General features: G+C 33.7%; 1 protein-coding gene across 1 annotated transcript in view; it reads left to right on the plus strand.

Moving 5' to 3' along the window:
- LOC123698288 (potassium voltage-gated channel protein Shaw-like) overlaps window positions 1-19,068 on the plus strand; it is a 151,469-nt gene that overhangs the window by 36,624 nt on the left and 95,777 nt on the right. Inside the window, exon 3 of the mRNA XM_045644883.1 lies at window positions 18,802-18,934. Coding sequence (XP_045500839.1) covers window positions 18,802-18,934 — 133 coding nt within the window. The remainder of the gene's footprint in view (window positions 1-18,801; window positions 18,935-19,068) is intronic.

Genomic DNA, 19,068 nt, shown 5'->3' on the forward strand with positions numbered 1-19,068 from the left:
AACATTGTTATATTTACATTTGTTTAGATTAACGTTAAATACCTAGTGATTAATTCCTAATAACTTGTTTATAAACATTCTTAATTGTGTAGATAATATAACACTTAAAATGGCGAGACTCCGAAATTAAACGTAAACTAAAAATTCTGGGAAACGATTTATCTAGTAAGTAAAAATTATATTTTAATTAACATTAAATGCATAAATTTTTAGTATAAATAAATATTCGTGAAAGAATCAACCTTTCCATATTACGCAAAAAATCAATCTGTCCAATAAATAGGAATGGCCTAATGATATTTTCCACATCTTCAACGGGTTCCGCAAAGCAATTTACTTAATAACCTATTTTAAAGGCTTCAGAAAATTAAAATTCTACTTGAACATTATGAACGCAGTAACTAGGGCAAAAAGATCAATTGTGTAAAGGCGGGAAAGTGTACGTGTAATGTGACGTTAAGAAATAAGAACCCTTTGGACGGCTTCAATTAAAATGTAATTATGTAATCTTTTATTACTAGAACAAGTAATTTTGAAGAAATGCATCTAAAATATTGCTGTTACATAAATTCTTCGAAAACATCGAATGTCAAACTCAAACTCAAACTCAAACATTCATTTATTCAATTAGACTACTATTTAGTAGCACTTTCGAATCGTCATTACATAAGTATTTTTAACATTTACCACCGATTCGGAAAGCAGTATCTATGGAGAAGAATCGGCAAGAAACTCCATAGTTGCTCTTTTAAAATCATGTCAATATTACATAATATGTAACTTATATCTAACTTATACATAATAGATCATAAAATGCCAAAGAACTGTCCTGTGGTTTTTACGCGACAACCCTCCATGGGTCTTTATCGTCCATATATTCCTGAATACTGTAGTACGCTCTCTGAACTAGTACATTTTTTATATAAGTTTTAAATTTAGAACTACTAAACTCTTTAATATTGAGAGGAATTCTATTGTATAAGCGTATACCTTGACCCATAAATGAATTTTTAACTTTAGCTAATCGGAAAAATGGCATTTCAATTCTATTCCTGTTCCTTGTGCCATAATCGTGTCTATCTCCTACTCTTGTGTGTAAGTCGGCGTTTTTGTGAACATGCAAAATATTATTAAATATATACTGTGATGGTACAGTAAGGATACCAGTATTCTTAAAATGATCTCTTAGTGAGTCCCGAGCACGTAAATTATATATAGAGCGAATGGCTCTTTTCTGTAAGATAAATATAGTTTCTATATCTGCAGCCTTGCCCCACAGTAGAATTCCATAGGACATAATGCTATGAAAGTAGCTGAAATAAACCAATCTAGCCGTATCTTCATCGGTGAGATGCCTTACTTTTCGGACTGCATATGCAGCTGAACTGAGCCTACCCGCAGCGGTGTTGACATGGGCTCCCCACTGTAGTTTCTCATCCAATGTTAACCCTAGAAATACAGTAGACTCAGTAGGATGCAATACCTCCCCGTTCAAGGTAATATCTCTGTTCAACTTTTTTACATTAGGAAGTAAAAATTCAACACAAGTGGTTTTTTTGGCATTTAATAATAAATTATTGGCAGTAAACCATTCAGATATGTGTAAAAGAGCACTGTTCACTTCGTCAACATTTGGGTCATGCCTATCCACATTAAAAATTAATGAGGTATCATCTGCAAACAGAACTATTTCACACTTATCCTGCAAATAATAGGGAAGATCATTGATATATACCAAGAACAAGAAGGGACCTAAAATGGACCCCTGTGGAACACCAATGTTAATTGACGCACCGCTAGAACGTTCTCCATTAACAACTACAGTCTGTATCCTATCATGCAGGTATGACGCTATGAGGTTCTGGGCTTTTCCTGTAATTCCATAGTGATTAAGTTTACGTAACAAAGTACAATGTTCAACGCAGTCAAATGCCTTGGAGAGGTCACAAAATATCCCCAGAGCATTTTTGACTGTGTGGAAATGTCTTTTTATGTATTAGTATTTTTTTATTACAGTATTGGCTTGACATTCTTGTTCTATTTCTACGAAATATAAATTATAGATCAAACACTGCGGAAAACATTGGCCATAATAACCTCCTCCTTTTTTTGAAGTCGGTTAAAAAAATACATATCCGATAAAATCTCACAGCCAATTTGGATGTACTCGTGGTATGTTAACGCTATAAACAGGACATAAATTCCTTCTAAAACTCTTCACACATTTTGCACTCACGCAGTATTGTATTGTATTGTATTAGCCTGTTGTGTCCCAATGCTGAGCAAAGGCCTCCCCAAAGCGCTTCCATGAATCACGATCTTGTGCTATTGTAGACCAGTCTTTATTAAATTAGTCCAGTTCATCCCGCCATCTTTTCTTCGGCCTGCCACGACGCCTTCTAGCTATGTTTGGTCTCCACAAAGTCGTTATCTTGGCCCACAGTTCGTCCGGCATGCGACTAATATGCCCTGCCCAGCTCCATTTAAGCGAAGCAGCTTTTTGCGCTACATCGGCAATTTTAGTTTTGGAGCGTAGCTCGGTGTTTCGAACACGATCTGTTAATTTAACACCTAGTATGCTTCGCTCCATTGCCCTTTGACAGACCTTCAGTTTGTACTTTTGTTCATTTGTCAAGGACCAAGTTTGTGCACCATAAGTTAAAATTGGAAGAATACACATGTCCATAAGCTTCCTTTTGATGTTTAAAGGGAGATTACCTTTGAAGAAGTCTTTCATGGACCAAAAACTTCTCCAAGCATTTTCTGTTCGCCTTGAAATTTCGCGATCTTGTCTTGCCTGGAAGGAGATTACTTGTCCGAGGTATATGTATTCTTTGACATATTGAATATCTTCGCTATCGACTGTCATTTTGATGTTGGTAGAATTGGTCATAATTTTTGTCTTGGTCATATTCATTTTAAGTCCAACCTCAAGGCTAGCATTGCTTAGTTCTTGTAGCATTTCTTGTAGTTCGCGGGCCGAAGAAGCGAATAGGACGACGTCATCAGCAAAACGCAAGTTTGTTAATTTTGCTCCACCGACAACAATGCCCCGTTCAACCCAACCAGTCGTAAGTTTCCTAAATATATGTTCCAGAGTGCTATTGAATAATTTAGGAGATAATGGGTCACCCTGTTTAACTCCCTGTTTGATTTGAAATTTTGGACCAGTTTTCTGTAATTTTATTGACGCTGTACTTTTGTTATAAACATTTTTAAGTAGATTAATATATGTCGAATGTATTTTTTGACTTTCTAGTGCTTCAAATATTGATTTGTGTGAAATACTGTCGAACGCCTTGGAGTAATCTACAAAGGCCATGTATAGTGTGATATTGTTTTCCTGATATTTTTCGAAAATTTTATTGATTGTATGGAGGTGATCGGTGGTGGAGAGTCCTCCGCGAAATCCAGCTTGTTCGGGTGGTTGCTCGACGTCGAGTTGCTTTGCAATACGGTTATGAATAATCTTAATGAACGCTTTATATAAATGAGACACTAGGCTTATTGGTCTATAGTTATTGATATCAGATTTATCGCCTTTTTTATGTAATAGAATAATGTTTGAATGGCAGAACTGTTCAGGGATATTACCGGTTTTTAAAATTGAATTAAATAAATTACAAATATGTGGCATTAAATTATGTTTGGCTATTTTTAAGACTTCTGTACTTATTCCATCTTCTCCTGGCACTCTATTATTTTTCATTGTTTGTAATACAGTATTAACTTCAAAGGCAGTGATTACTGGTATATCGTCGGAACAATTATAATTTATTGGTGATGAGATTTCTTCAAATGGGTTGCTGTTTTGGGAATATAAGGATTTGTAAAAATCCGTACATATGTCCATAATTGTATCTCTATTGCGTTGTTTAACTCCATTGTGGTCTTTTAAACATGTTATCCAATTTTTTGATTGTGATATTCCAAACTTAGCGGTTTTTAAAGATTGGGTGTTTTCAATAGCTGACATTATTAGACTGTTATTGTATCGTCTTATATCATTCCTAATACTTCGTTTCACTTTCTTATCTATTGTTTTAAATTCTGTACTATTCCTATTGTTACTTAATAAGATTCTGTCATTTAATAAATTTTTTGTGTCGTTTGATAATTTTCTTTTATTTAGAGGGACTTGTTTTATTGCTTTACATGCATTTTTTATACTATTTTCTATATTACTGTATTGTTCCTGAACATCTTCACTGGACATGTTTAGTGCATTGAAACTGTTTTCTAATTGTATGCAAAAGTCATTCTTGTTATTAATTAGAGTTTCCTTGTCTATTCTTTTGATTCTGTTGTTAAATGTTTTTTGTCGCTGAATTTTTGTATTAAATTTTAAAGATGCTCTAATGGGTCTGTGATCTGAGTTAAATTTTATTCTGTTTAAAGCTTGTATATTATTGACAATATTTTGTTCTGAAATCAATATATGGTCTATTTCGTTTTTAGTTTGTTCGTTAGGTGAGATCCAAGTCCATCTACGTGAAGCTTTTTTATAAAAGAAGCTATTGCTTATATAGAGATTTTGCGACCATGCAAACTGAATGAGGCGTGTCCCTCTTTCATTTCTGAACCCTAATCCGTGGGATCCTAAGATGTGTGTATTATCAGTGGGTAGTCGTGTACCTAACTTAGCGTTAAAATCTCCTAGAACCACGTTCCATGTTGCCTTGTTATTATGCAGTGCTTGATTGAATAAGTCATAGAAGTCTTCTACATCATCGTCTGTATGACTGGATGTAGGAGCGTATACTTGTACTACAGTTAAGGAGTATTTATCCGTTACTTTAAATTTGAGGAGAGCAATTCTGTCTGAATATGATATGAATTCCAGTATATTGTTTTTCCACTTTTTGTTAACTAAAAATCCTACTCCATATAAGCTTGTGGATGTGCCATAATGATAAAATACACTATTTTCCCTTTCATACGTGCCTTCTCCCTCTCTTCTTACCTCACATAAGCCTACTATGTCCCATGTTATTTCCGATAAAGCATTTTCCAGTTCCAGAAGTCGTTCCTCTGTTCTTAATGTTCTTACATTATACGTTAAAATAGAGCTCGCTCTGGAGCTTGTCTGCCTACCGTCATCGGCAGGGCTACCAGAGCCGCCGGGCACTAGGGGTATATTGTAATTGTTGCGATTCATGTTGCTTTTTGGGGGTTTGGACGTGTAACCCACCGTGCTCGTCCAATGCATGTTGGTGGGTGAACGGTGGACCGACTAACTTAGTCCAGGACTACCACCCTTAACATTACAAGAATGTTCTCGGCCACTAGTCTAAGTTGACATCCCGTTCTAATATCAACTGTTCCAATAAAGCCTGGTCTCAATATAAAACATATAGCACACCAGCCTCCTATTGGCTATTTCATACTCTTAAGAGTATGCGACAGTTTAGAGTCTTATCGAGGACAACTCACGCAGTATTTTACATTTTTTAATGATACGTACGATAGGGAACCTGACCACGATCTCGCCTGATAGTAAGCTGAGATGTGGCCAATGATGGAGCGCGCTTCCCTAGAAGGTACCTGTTCTCTTGAAATTTCCGTATTGTCATCGGGAACACATAGCAGGGACCATAATAAGTAAAAAATTAAGCCGAACAATCGCTTTTTAATCCATCAACAATATTACTCAACAAAAACTCAATCACATTCGTACATTTCTCTTTAAAATAGCGTTGATTAAAAGCCGCTATTATGTTAAGAGCTAATATAACGAAGCTGTATTTGTCATTTATTTTACAGTATGAATCTGGATTCATGATACATTGCTGCATAAGTTTCAATGTTGCATTTTTATTTTCATTTAGGCCGTTTATAAACGAATGTGTTTTTCATTTAACTTTTCATATTATGTTCTGGTTTTATTATGTGAATAAATGTTTATTTTATTTATTTATTTTGTTCTGAACACATTTATGAATTATCTGGGGATCGCAGTTTTGTTCCCAGTCCTATAGTTTTCGCATTTATCATTCATCATATCCTTAAGTTATTCTTTCTTCCATAGGTCAGGTATAAACTCGACTAATATGTACCTACACTTAAATATGGTATGTATGTATATCAAATATTTTTATTTATTATTATTATTTACTTATGGTTTTATTTCATTTTATTTTTTTTTAATATAATTATTTTATGAAAATATTTTTTGTCTACCCATCCCTTCTATATGTTTTTGTGATTACATTCTGTATTTATTCAATTTTTATTTCGCATTTTAATATTAGTAAGTAAGTAATAGTAAGTAGTTTAAATTGTTTCTCTAATCGTTACAATGTCTAGGGGCCACTGAAAACCAGCTCTGTGTATGCATAATTGCAGCATAGATAATGCTGAGTTGGCTTCCCTTTTTCTAGGACACTGTTTTACAATTATTGATTTTCTTTATTTTTATTTTTTTCTCATGTTCTTTTTTACTTTCTTTCTTGTGTGTAAATTTTATGTAATTTTCATTTTTAGTTTAGTTTTGTTTATTTATTTTTTTGTATTGATGTTCTTTATTGATGTCCTTGAAATAAATGTTTTTTCTTTCTTTCTTTCTTTCTAATATTACTTGTATCTCAACGTCATATTAAAATAATTATTACAATAAATTATTCAAGTGGATTCATAATAGTTACTTAGGTACTTCTTTATCAAAATTATGATTTCCATTTATTTATTTCCACTTTAAAACTTAACGTTAACCGTTCGTCTACAAACAGCCTTAAAAATACTTCAAAGTAGTTATGTCCCTGAAAAATGCTAAACACGGCACTTTCCATCTTTCACGCCAGAACAAATATGATTACAGTTGCACGTGTATGCATTTCGCGTTTTCGAAAACAAGGCTTAACGATAACAGAATTATTTTAAACGACTAGATTTAAGCCCTTGGCTTTGCTCGCTTAAGGAAATTCCCATTCGAATAAAAAATTCACCACAATAAAAATTATGAAATGGTAAATTATTACTTTTTGCACAAAAATGCGTATAATAAATTTAGATTGGTTTATGTAACTTTAGAATCAAGCAATAAACAATAAACTTCAATCGTCTCAATTATTGTAAATTAACATAAGTGCATTTGCATTTTTGTATCCATATTGTTTGCTTACTAATAGCTTGTTTTTCTTGTGTTAAGAAAAGTTTGTCGTTAGTCTGCTTTTTTACACTAATTTTATACACTTAGATACTTCTCACAAGACATACTTTTAAGATAGGATGAGTATAATATACAGAATATTTTTGTTTGAACGCGCAATTCTTAAGTATTACTGGATCTATTTGAAAAAAAATGTACTTACTTACTTACTCCTGTGGCGCTGAAACCCCGAAGTGGGTCTTGGCCTCCGAGACGAGAACTCTCCACCTTCCCCGGTCCTGAGCGGTCTCTTGCCAATTGTCATTGGCTTGGAGCTTACTCAGGTCCCTCTCCACTTGATCGCGCCAGCGATACTTGGGTCGACCAACTGGCCGTCGGCCCGACGGACGACCCAAGTATGCTCTCTTCAGACCTCGCTCCTTACCCATTCGCTCTACATGACCGAGCCAACGCAGGCGTCGTGATTTTATTTCCCCAAGTATATTTGGCTCGGCCATAAGTTTTTCTAAATCGGCATTCTTACGGACTTTCCAGCTTCCATCCTCTTGTTGGATAGGACCAAAGATCTTCCTAAGAAGCTTTCGTTCGGTAACTAAAAGGTTACGCTCTTCGTTCTGGGTTAGGGTCCAGGCTTCACAACCATATGTAAGTATTGGTCTTATAACCGTCTTGTATATCCGCAGTTTGGTGTTTTTACTTAAAAGCTTGGACACGAGCACTTTATGCAAGGCTGCACCACACTTTAGGGTATTTTGGATGCGGATTTTGATTTCTTCCTCTCTGGTGTCATCAGTTATCGTGCAACCCAGATATCTGAAGCTAGCTAGCTACTCCCGCGTACGTCGTATCTCCAACCTGTAGGTTTTGGCGCTGCGTTCGTGTGTCCCTATAGCGCTTCATGTGGAGATATTCCGTTTTTTTGACATTTATTTTTAGTATTTTAAAGTTAGAAAAAAATGTACACCATTGGATATCTACGTTATCCCTTAATGCTATATAGGTTCTATAAGTACCACGGACGAATACAGGGCTGATTGCTAATCAGTAAGTAATATTGTTTCGTGAGATGTAGCGATCTAAACAAACTGAATAATTCCTCGTATCGATGACGTCACACCCAATTTACCCGACCATGTATTGCTATATTAATAGCATTTACGAGTAAATATAGTCGGACATAAAACTGCGGTTTTTATGTTTTGTTTAATCGCTCTTTTTACGTTTTATTTGCGCTCATATCTCAGCAATTCGGCAGCTTTATTGTGGTGTGAGGTGTTTTATAATGGATGTACGCTTATGTTCTGTAGAAACTGCTTTTGGTGGTAAATAGTTTATGTATTTTGGCTATTCAAAAGCTTTAAAAGAGGTCTAGTTTATAATTATATTTTATTTCACACAAATAGGTCTTAACTTTCACTCTTTTTACGTATAAAAGTAATTTGATTATTCTAATATTTAGGACTAGCTTCCGCCCGCGACTCCGTCCGCGTGGATGTCGGTCTTCGCGTGGATGGTTTATTTCTCCATTTTGAGTAACTCTGACAATGACATCTTATAAATATCTATTGGACCTATAATAATACGCAACGTGTGTTCGCGGTTCTACAGAACAACCTCTATGGATAAAACTGAAAAATTAAGATTAATTTTTTTTCTACGTATTTTTCCAGGATAAAAAGTATCCTATTTTACGCCCAGGATAATAAGTTATAATTATACCAAGTTTCATCGAAATCGAACCGGTAGTTTTCACGTGATGTCTTCACATACAGACAGACAGACAGACAGACAGACAGACAGACAGACAGACAGACAAAAAATTTTTTAATCACATATTTGGGTTTGGTATCGATCCAGTAACACCCCCTGCTATTTATTTTTTCAATATTTTCAATGTACAGAATTGAACCTTCTACAGATTTATTATATGTATAGATTCGTTCAAAGGTTTAATTATGAACGTTTTATTGTATAAATAAATATTTGAGTTTGGTTCAATGTGCGATCTTTCACCCTGTTTTAAGCAATGGTTTATGTTTGAACAAGCCTAATTTGCACATTTGCCAAGTTTCACTCCCTTGACCTAAAACGGTACAGTTTTGAGAGTACGTGAATTCAATAAGCATGGTTGTGAAATAATACTACTGGAAATGCTTATTTCGTCTTTGCTTCTAAATATTGATAAAAACGTTGAAACGCGTCAATAACATTTTTTGAACAAATATTGATTTGGTATTCATAACTTAGCAACTGGCCAATTGAAAAAGAAAATATAAGAATTGTTAGTGGGGGTTTCACTATAAAGGCGTTATCTAACTACGATAGTTTTATTGGCACAATTCGTAATTTGTGTAGCTGTAGAACATAAAAATCTAACTTCTATTATAGGTCAATCAAAGTTTTTACAAATAAATTTATTATCATCAAATTTGAACAAGTCAACTAACGCGGCTTCACTTACACAATAATAATAATTAATCGTCACAAGCCATTTATTTCACAATAATTAGCCTATATCCGTTTTGAAATTCAATTCGTGACCTATCACAAAAACAGAATAATTTATTTACTGATAAAGATTTAACTAAGTATATGTAAAATGTTAAATAAATGAAATCAATTTTCTTTTCAATTAAGTTCAAATGATTTCTTTCTTTTTAGGTCCAAGAATGGTCAAGAGGTTGCACTTACTCGATTGCGTTTGGGACTTTGGGACCTGTCCGATTTCATATTGAACTGTTTCTTACTGCAAACAGTTCTTTCAGTAATAGTTAATGAGCTCAATATTTCTCCTTTGTTATTTTGTTATGTAGGATTAAATAATAAATAGATTGTGTTTGGATGCTCTCATGGGTTTCTTTCATAATTTTTTGATAAATTGAATTAATAAATAAACAAATAAATGGTCGAGCCGTTCCTGATGATAAGTCCGATTCGTAGACGTTTTGCAATAAAACGTAACCTAAGTATATCAGTCTCTTACCTTCTAAGTCCTAAGTTCTGCCTCTAGTCGTATAAAACCATAACAAAACTTCACATTTTAATTATTATTATATAAGTAATGATACATATTTTATAATAAAAATTCTATAAATAACTACAACGTAGAATACAAACAATGACTGAAACAAATTAAATCGACTCCAATGCTACGAGTTCAGTTTAATGCTTCAATCTTTTTCCGATGTAGGTAAATAAATACTATTAATTGATATTTGATATACTTTATGTTTTTCACAATTTCACAATACAAAAGTTTACCACGCTCAAAGTATTCGATAACGATTGATATATCTATACTAATATTATAAAGCTGAAGAGTTTGTATGTTAGTTTGTTTGTTTGAACACGCTAATCTCGGGAACTACTGGTCCGATTTGAAAAATTCTTTCGGTGTTAGATAGCCCATTTATCGAGGAAGGTTATAGGCTATACTATATAATCACGCTACAGCCGACAGGAGTGGAGCCACGGGGGTGAAACCGCCCGGAGCAGCTAGTAAATAATAAAACGCGTGTTATATCCGTTATAAAGTATTTAATTTAGGATTATTTATTATCTGTATATTCTCGCTGTTTGCTCTGGCATCACCGTTGAACCGTAAAAAAATCTATGAAAAATAGCAAGGCAAGGAATAACTTTCTATACCCGGCGCGGCCCAAGATGATCCCTATGACAGTTCGTCTTAGTGATTGCTTGTATGATGGATCGTGTCGATACTTTACTATTTTACAGGCAAAGGCGTGGTTTGCATTCAGCCACGTCGGTAAACATGTTTTTACAAATATTATAAAATGAATTTTTAACGTCTATTATGTAAACGAAACGGTAAGTAAAACGAAAGTTTTTCAAAACATAAAAATGCACCTTATCATTTTCTCGTAATTTTTAACCCGTTTAACACAGTGTATATTATTTTATCATGAAAATGGAATCCCCCATTTAATTTTTCTAAAAAACTTATATTATCAAAGGTAAGTAAATTAACGCGAACGGTAATTAATTAATTAATTATGCTGCGATCTTCTGTTCCATTCAATAGTGAATGAACTATAGCTTAAGCATGGAAAAAATGTGAACTTGTTTTCATTATCGAAATTTGTTTATCGATACTTTCCGCACTAGTCGATAAATGCCAACGATGTAAGTTTTGAAGGACGTAAACGTAAAGTCAGATTGATATAATATCTCGTAAATGTTAAGAATTGTTATAATTCCAACGAAATATCATTGTAATGGCATAAAGCTACGTAAAAATTAATAAATGCCATTTTTACACGCCTCCAATACGTTTCTAATTTAATGGTGACGCCATTACAAGTTTGTCTCTTGAGAATAACTGTCAGTGTCATAGGGATCATCTTAGGCCGCGCCGGGTATAGATAAATAATTATTAATTTTGTTTATCTGTCATTATTTTGTTCATTTATTACCTTACAAATACAAAAAAATCACATCATTCATTTTATTTATTATTTATTATACTACTTAGTAAGGAAAATTATTCAACAACCATGATTGTTATTGATAACCTAAAGATTAAATTACGGCTTTAATTCTTTAAAGCAAAACTTTGGGTGACTGAATTACCGCAGACTCAGCCTCTGAGGATCTTTTAGTTCTATCTATAATTCTATATAGTATGTAATCTATATCTGAAATTTAAAATTTCATATCTTAAGACGAAACTGACCAATATGTATCCTTCGGTAACTAAATCATTGCCCATATGAAAAATCATTTTCTACAATCTATATATACGATTACAGTCTGAAAACTGGAAACATACTTAATTTTTTTTTGTTTCAAGAATAGGTAAACATTTGGCCGCTGTTTCACCTGAGGGTAAGTGACTACGCGTCCTAAGTTGGAGCATGTTTACCATGTTTACCTAGAAGTGCCTATTCACATTTGCTTTGAATTTGGATAGATTGTAAGAAGCTGGAAAAACTGTATTCGGTAGAGAGTTCCAATCCTTAGATGTTCGAAAGAGAAACCATGACGTGAATCGCTTTGTGCGAATTTTAGGGATATCTACAACATAAGGATGGAAATCTGCTTATAATATAAATCTAATCTTTAATAATATAAATTCATGTCATTATTGTATTATTACCGATCCTTGGTGTGAAAAAAGTTTGAATTAAATGTGTTTGTCTAAAGTGGGTCAAATTCAAATCTAAAGACAGTTACATACAAACATACAAGCATAGATACATACAGGTGAACCTTATAAAGTGTGTTAACTGTAACTATACCACTAACAAAAACACTATAATACTATTTATGCAGATTCTCTGTATATTAGAAAATTAGTACAAAATAGAGCTTGTAATTAAGAAACACGGTTGAGCTGGCCATGACAAGGGTCGGAGTGACATCTGCCGGGTAAAGCGCGTCTTAACTGTAGCTAGTTGAATATTCATGAAAAATGTGGGTACATTACAAAATGTGTTCGCGCGATAGTTTATGTTGTTAGCTTTTTGCTAAGAAACTTTGTACCTTTTCACTTGAGTAATAGACCGCATTATGAGTTGTGTTTGCGCTGTGTTTCATTGTGTGCGTGAGGATGTGTCTGTACATGGGTGCTTGTGTGTGTGTGCGTGTGGGTATTTGTGAACTCCTAAGCGAGTGTTTGCGGAAAGATTAAATACTTAGTTTTTATGTTGTTTCTTGATATGATGTGACGTATTATCGGACAAGTTAACGATACAATGTTTCGAACTTATTTTATACGGTTGTTTAACTAATTTATATTAATCGTTCTTTGAACAAAAGATAAATATTTCTTACTAACTTTTTATACCTACTTATAGTTTTACTACTTCTTTTAGAGGGAGAGAAGCTTTTCAAGCTTCACATATATTATATAAATAAATACAGGCAAAGAAAATATTATATTACATTTTATAATACAAATCTATACTAATATTATAAAGCTAAAGAGTTTGTTCGTTTGAATGCGCTAATCTCGGGAACTACTGGTCCGATTTGAAAAATTCTTTCGGTGTTAGATAGCCCATTTATCGAAGAAGGTTATAGGCTATATAACATCACGCTACGGCCAACAGGAGTGGAGCTGCGGGGGTAAAACCGCGCGGAGCAGCTAGTATTAATATCTATCTGAATAGCCATAAGGTCGTTCAAATACGAATTAATCTTCCATCTGTTTCTATTCCCACGATCCTAATGTAATCATACGGTATTTAAGTTTAACTCTCCAAACCTTTGCGCTTATTTTTTCACTATTAGTTATGTTCTTTCATGTTGAAAAATATAGGTACTAAATTTGTACCTACCCTTTATTGGGTTAACCCAACCAAACATTTATCGCAATTAAAATTTTATTGTTTAATTATTCATTAATTATTCATTAAATCATTCAAAAATTTGATAAACAGTAGTTAATTAAAACCGTCACAATTAATTATTATTATTCGATTCCACTCAGCTTCATCTAAAATAAAAATTGAATTTAAAAACATGGATCAGTAGATGAAGATATATTTAAAAATTACTAAGTTACAGTTTCTCAAAACTCCATTAAAGAAAATTTTATTAATATTCAAGGAAAGTCACGCGTCAAACTAGTTAATATCAGCCTATTGTTACCGAGTCTCATTTAATATGGACCCAAAATCCAAATCACGTTTCAAATTCATTCATGAGTAATAAAACGATCTAAGAACATTTTGACTATAAAAGATATTACATTCCTTTTCCACAGATAAGAAAGATAAATAAATAAATTTATATGGAAGTTAAAGGAAAAAGAAACAGATCGGTAACATATTGTTAACATAATCTTTTCAAGATGTCAAAGAATAAAAAGACGCAAATACGAAACAATATAAAGTAACAACAACAACTAGTTCCCTAGAACAAATAATAAGAAATGTAGTTTTATTCTAATAAAACTGCTATTAACAAGAAGAATAAACGCAATTCTTCAAGTTCGTAGTTAAAAGGCAGTTAAAGATACATATTTACATCTAGATTCAAAAAGATAAAAAAACACAACTGAATTCCTAAACGTACCCAGAAGCAACATTATTCCAAAACAGAAAAGGACCAACATGAAAAATTAAAGTTGGTACGAACATAATACAGTATAGGCCTCAATGGACAAATAAAAATATAAGGCAGGGGTTCCAAATATTTTTCAGCTCGCGGCGCAGTTTCATGTTAAGTTTTTTGTCACGGCGCCCTACCCACTCAAAAAAATAAATAAAATAAACACGATAAAGGCGATGCACACGACGTACCTATCGTCGTAGTAGATTTAAAATCTTGTATGTCATTTAAAGACGCTGTTTGTTCCTTACCGATTCGAGCGCTCAAAAAAGGTACTCGCGAATATAAGCAGATCGACTCACGGAGCCCCTCTTCACTTTCTACGGCGCATACTTTGCGAACCTCTGATATAAGGCATTACTTTCACCCCCGAATTTTTACAGTTCAGTTTTATTATCTCACTCCCTCACTCCATTAAGGGTCTTATATCCGATTGGTTCTAAAATACTCTATAAATCTAATGGGTCAACGACGAGTCAATCTTTCAGATTTTATCATCTATACTAATATTATAAAGCTGAAGAGTTTGTTTGTTTGTTTGAACGCGCTAATCTCAGGAACTACTGGTCCGATTAGAAAAATTGTTTCGGTGTTAGATAGCCCATTTATCGAGGAAGGCTATAGGTATAGGCTATAATATATGGTCACACTAAGATTAACAGGAGCGGAGCAATGCAGATAAAACCGCGGGGCACAGCTAGCAGCATTTGTAGGCCTCTAGGATCGAACTTGATCAGTTACTTATTTCTTCAACTGAAATAAATCTTATGATGACTACTTGGACTCTTCCAAGTTTTAGCCATACAGTACGATGAAGATGTGATGTAGCTTTTTAACGTCTTGAAGAAAAAATGTATTTATGAACTGTAATTTATGGTATTTTTATGTATGTAAATAGCGTAATATAAAGCTTCAGTTTAATTATCTGATATACGTTTTTAGATGCAATTCAGATACTAATGATAATGTATTTGTCACGATATACGGGCTAAGCAAGATATATCGCGGTCAGTTTATAGATGGGAGACTGAGACTTCTTTGGGGAGAAAATTAAAAACTGTTCTTTACTTTAATATGTGTTGCATTTATGTCGGCTTTAGCGAATAACTAGACTTAATTTATGTCTTAATTTGGCACAAGGCCTGAGTTAGTAATTGTTTGGATAAATTAAATTAACGGGGGTTTTAGTGTTTCGGGATACTAAAATTTAACTTCAATTTAATATAATGGAAAAAAAAATTAAATTAATGAAGGGTTTTGAATTCGCTAATCTGGAGTAAATAAGTAAATGCTATCCGAATTGTTTGGTGTCCAAAGTTATCACAATACAATAATTATAAATAATGAAATATTCACGTCTAAATTAGATAAATAAATTGAGAGCGTTTTCATTATTTTGTTTTATTACATACAGATAATATTATGCAGACCCTAATGCAGATGTTAATTTTTTTTTCCATATTTTTACCTTTGTTTTTTATGTTCATTAATTAACTTCAAATATTTCTCATATTTCTATCAACTATCTAAGAATTTATTATTTAAATATAACTATAAACACAGCTGATATAAGCCGGCTAAACTCAGTAAGCCGAAATACAACGAGAGTGATAAATCATGTAGTGGTCAAATGACCTGAATTTGCTCTGAACACAGCGGTTCCAAATAATCAGGGGGTGTAGGACATATTATTAACTTTATATTGACGACCTTATTGCTCTTAAAATAAAGCCTATTTTTCGCTAACGTTCATAAAAGTTTAAATTCTTCGAGCTGAGTTATGGGCTTCGTAAAGGTATTATTAAAAATATCAGATTAAAAATATTTTGATGAAAAATTTATTAAATTATCTTGTGTACTAAAATTGTGTCAAAATTAATTGCAAATTAATATAGGTCTTCATAATAAATTATCTTAAATGATTAAATGCTATACAGATCTTATGTAGAGACTAGGCTTTCTAGCTTAATTCTAAAAGATATATAAATTAAGAAATCCTACTCTTGATCATGAACTTATTTGGTCCGTATAAGGAATCATAATAGCAGTGGTGAGCAGTGAGCAGTGGTGGCTCAGTGGTGAGACCTTGGACTTTGAATCGATAAGTCCGGGGTTCGAGACCAGGCGAGCGCGCAGGAAATAAATTGATTTTTCAATTTATCTGCGCATGTCTGCGCATGTTGTAACATCACCACTGCTCGAACGGTGAAGGAAAACATCGTGAGGAAACCGACATGTCGAAGAATTAAAAAAAAAAAAAAAAAAAAAGTTCGACGACATGTGTCATCCGCCAACCCGCACTTGGCCAGCATGGTGGATTATGGCCTGTACCCTCATAGGAGGCCCGTGTCCCAGCAGTGGGAACGTATATGGGCTGATGATGATGAAGGAATCATAATATACCCGCCAATTAATTCTACTTTTAATTCCAAAATATTACCTCTATTTTTATTAAAATAAGTGGTTTATTCTGCGTGGTTTTACAGAAAACTTATATACCTTCAATGTTTGCAAACAAAATAACATTTAACATAAACCATAAACCATAAACATACCTTATTCACTCAACAAACTGAATTATTACGAAATTATTAATGTTATAACTTAGCCAATAATAATGTGATTAAGCCCCGCGCCCTGAACTCTGATATTTCATTATCGTTTAATTACTTTCAACAAGTTTACTAGACGCAGAATATACGTAATTAACTCTTTAGCTAAATTACATTTCGCTAGAAATACGAGGCGATTGATTCTGAACCCGGGTGTAGAGGTGTAATGTTTTAAACGTAGGGTCTGGGTTCGATTTCAGTAGAACCAAATCTAAATTAAAAAGTTCAGATTTTATTGATAAGGAATTCGACGAACCGATATTCGGTTTATATTATAGGTATTCGGTTATTTATAAGTGAAACTTTTTTAGGCGCGCTGAGAGTAAAATTTCAAGGTCGCATCATTTGGTATCTTTGAATCTTGCCAAAGAAGTTTCACTTCTGACACGTGTGCTTGACACAGTCGTGATTTTTTTATTGATGTAGGAGTATAGCCAACCAGCATAGCACCAAGCCACTACTTTGAAATGTAAACATATTCCATTCTACCCAGTATCTTAAACCAAAATGGAGTGCACTTAGTTTTAAGTAAATGATAAACATGTACAGACACCTGGACGCGCTCCAAATGCACCTAAATGCACCAAACTCCAATTTCATTAAATATGCAAGTAGCTAGGACACCAGTGAAATTCTAGTTTGAACTGGCACAGAATTTGAAGCAAATTCCTGTAGTTCTCGTCAATCTTGAAGTCAATCTAAAGCGCGTCACACACGGTGAAGATACTATAATATTTTATGTTAAGATTCTCTAATATAAAACGTTATAGTATCTTAAGGTATCCGGTATCAGCGTTCTGACCATCATTTTTCTTTTTGTCATTGCGTACTAAGACCCCTGTAGAACCGCCATCCTGTTACAAATGACCCACAAAATTTCGGGTCATTTGTAACAGGATGGCGGTTCTACTCATTCAAAATTGTGTCAGGTTGTTGACTTGATACGATTATTTTGACCGTTGTTTTTGACTGTTTATTTTTGTTTCTGTATCAGAAAATTCTTCACTATACTTATGCTTACACTTACCAGGGCATGTTCTTATTTTAGTTAATAATAACAGTATGTTCTAAATTGTTTCTTTCTAACAAATTTATGTTTAAATGAATTCCTTCTATTGTTCCACAACGCCGCAAGATAGCGTCAATTTGGTTCGATGGATCCACTTAGGTATAATCCATTGTATCTCTAGGGATTGCCTTTGAATCTCATGAAATTGAATTTATTTCATTTATTCTCTGTATTATTAATCTTACCTCTTTAACATAGCACGATGATGATAGGAGGATGAAATTTAATAAGATGGCTTAAATATTTCTAATAATAATCTGATTGTTCCAAAGTAATGTTAAATTAATAAAGATGAGTATACTTTTTCTTCTACCGTGATAATTTTTAAGCTATTGCACAGCTTCTATCGCGGGCCTTGAGTGCGGGGACCGAATCGAGAAATTCCGTAACGAAAAAACCTCACGCTCCCCACTCCGACGGGCGGAGGTGTGGCTTGAAGGCATAGCATGCAATAGCTTTACCGCGGCAGTCCCCGAGTGCCACACGTCGTTTTTTTATGTTTGGTTCTTATTATTGTGGATTTATTAGATTCTTGAATAATAAATAAAGAGCCACATCTTGCTATCAACTCCCTTATGATGCTGCCTACTTAACAGATGAAATGTAACTTATTTAGGAAGGTTCAATAAATTGGAGTGAAGTAGGGATGCTACTTCGTAATGAGAAAACGCGATTGTAGCGTAAAATATATTACGAAGTAACTATTTAGTAATCCTTCGTAATAATATGAACGAGTTGATTTACCTATAAGAATTCATCGTGCTTATCTATCTTGGATTTGGGAATTTATATTAGATTATTTTTCGTGACGATGTGATTGTGATATCCTTTAACAATTTTTATAATATACCAATTCAATTTATTAATCTCATACTTCAATCATAAATATAATATTCTGATTTCTGGTTCAACTTCAACGACATATTTCTTTGTTGCAGAACTGGCAAGCTACATTACCCCACAAATGTGTGTGGACCGTTGTTTGAGGAGGAGCTCGAGTTCTGGGGCCTGGACTCCAACCAGGTGGAACCCTGCTGCTGGTCGACATACAGCATACACAGAGACACACAGGTGAGGTGGAAAATGGATTGTACCAGGAATCTCTAAAGTAACGAAAGGCTTCCAAATATTCGCGTTCTTTCTGGTATTTGATTCTTATGGAGAATTTATATTGGACATGCTATCTATACAATAGGTACTAATAC

This window comes from Colias croceus, chromosome 15, assembly GCF_905220415.1.
Source record: "Colias croceus chromosome 15, ilColCroc2.1".
In the NCBI taxonomy this organism is placed as follows: domain Eukaryota; kingdom Metazoa; phylum Arthropoda; class Insecta; order Lepidoptera; family Pieridae; genus Colias; species Colias croceus.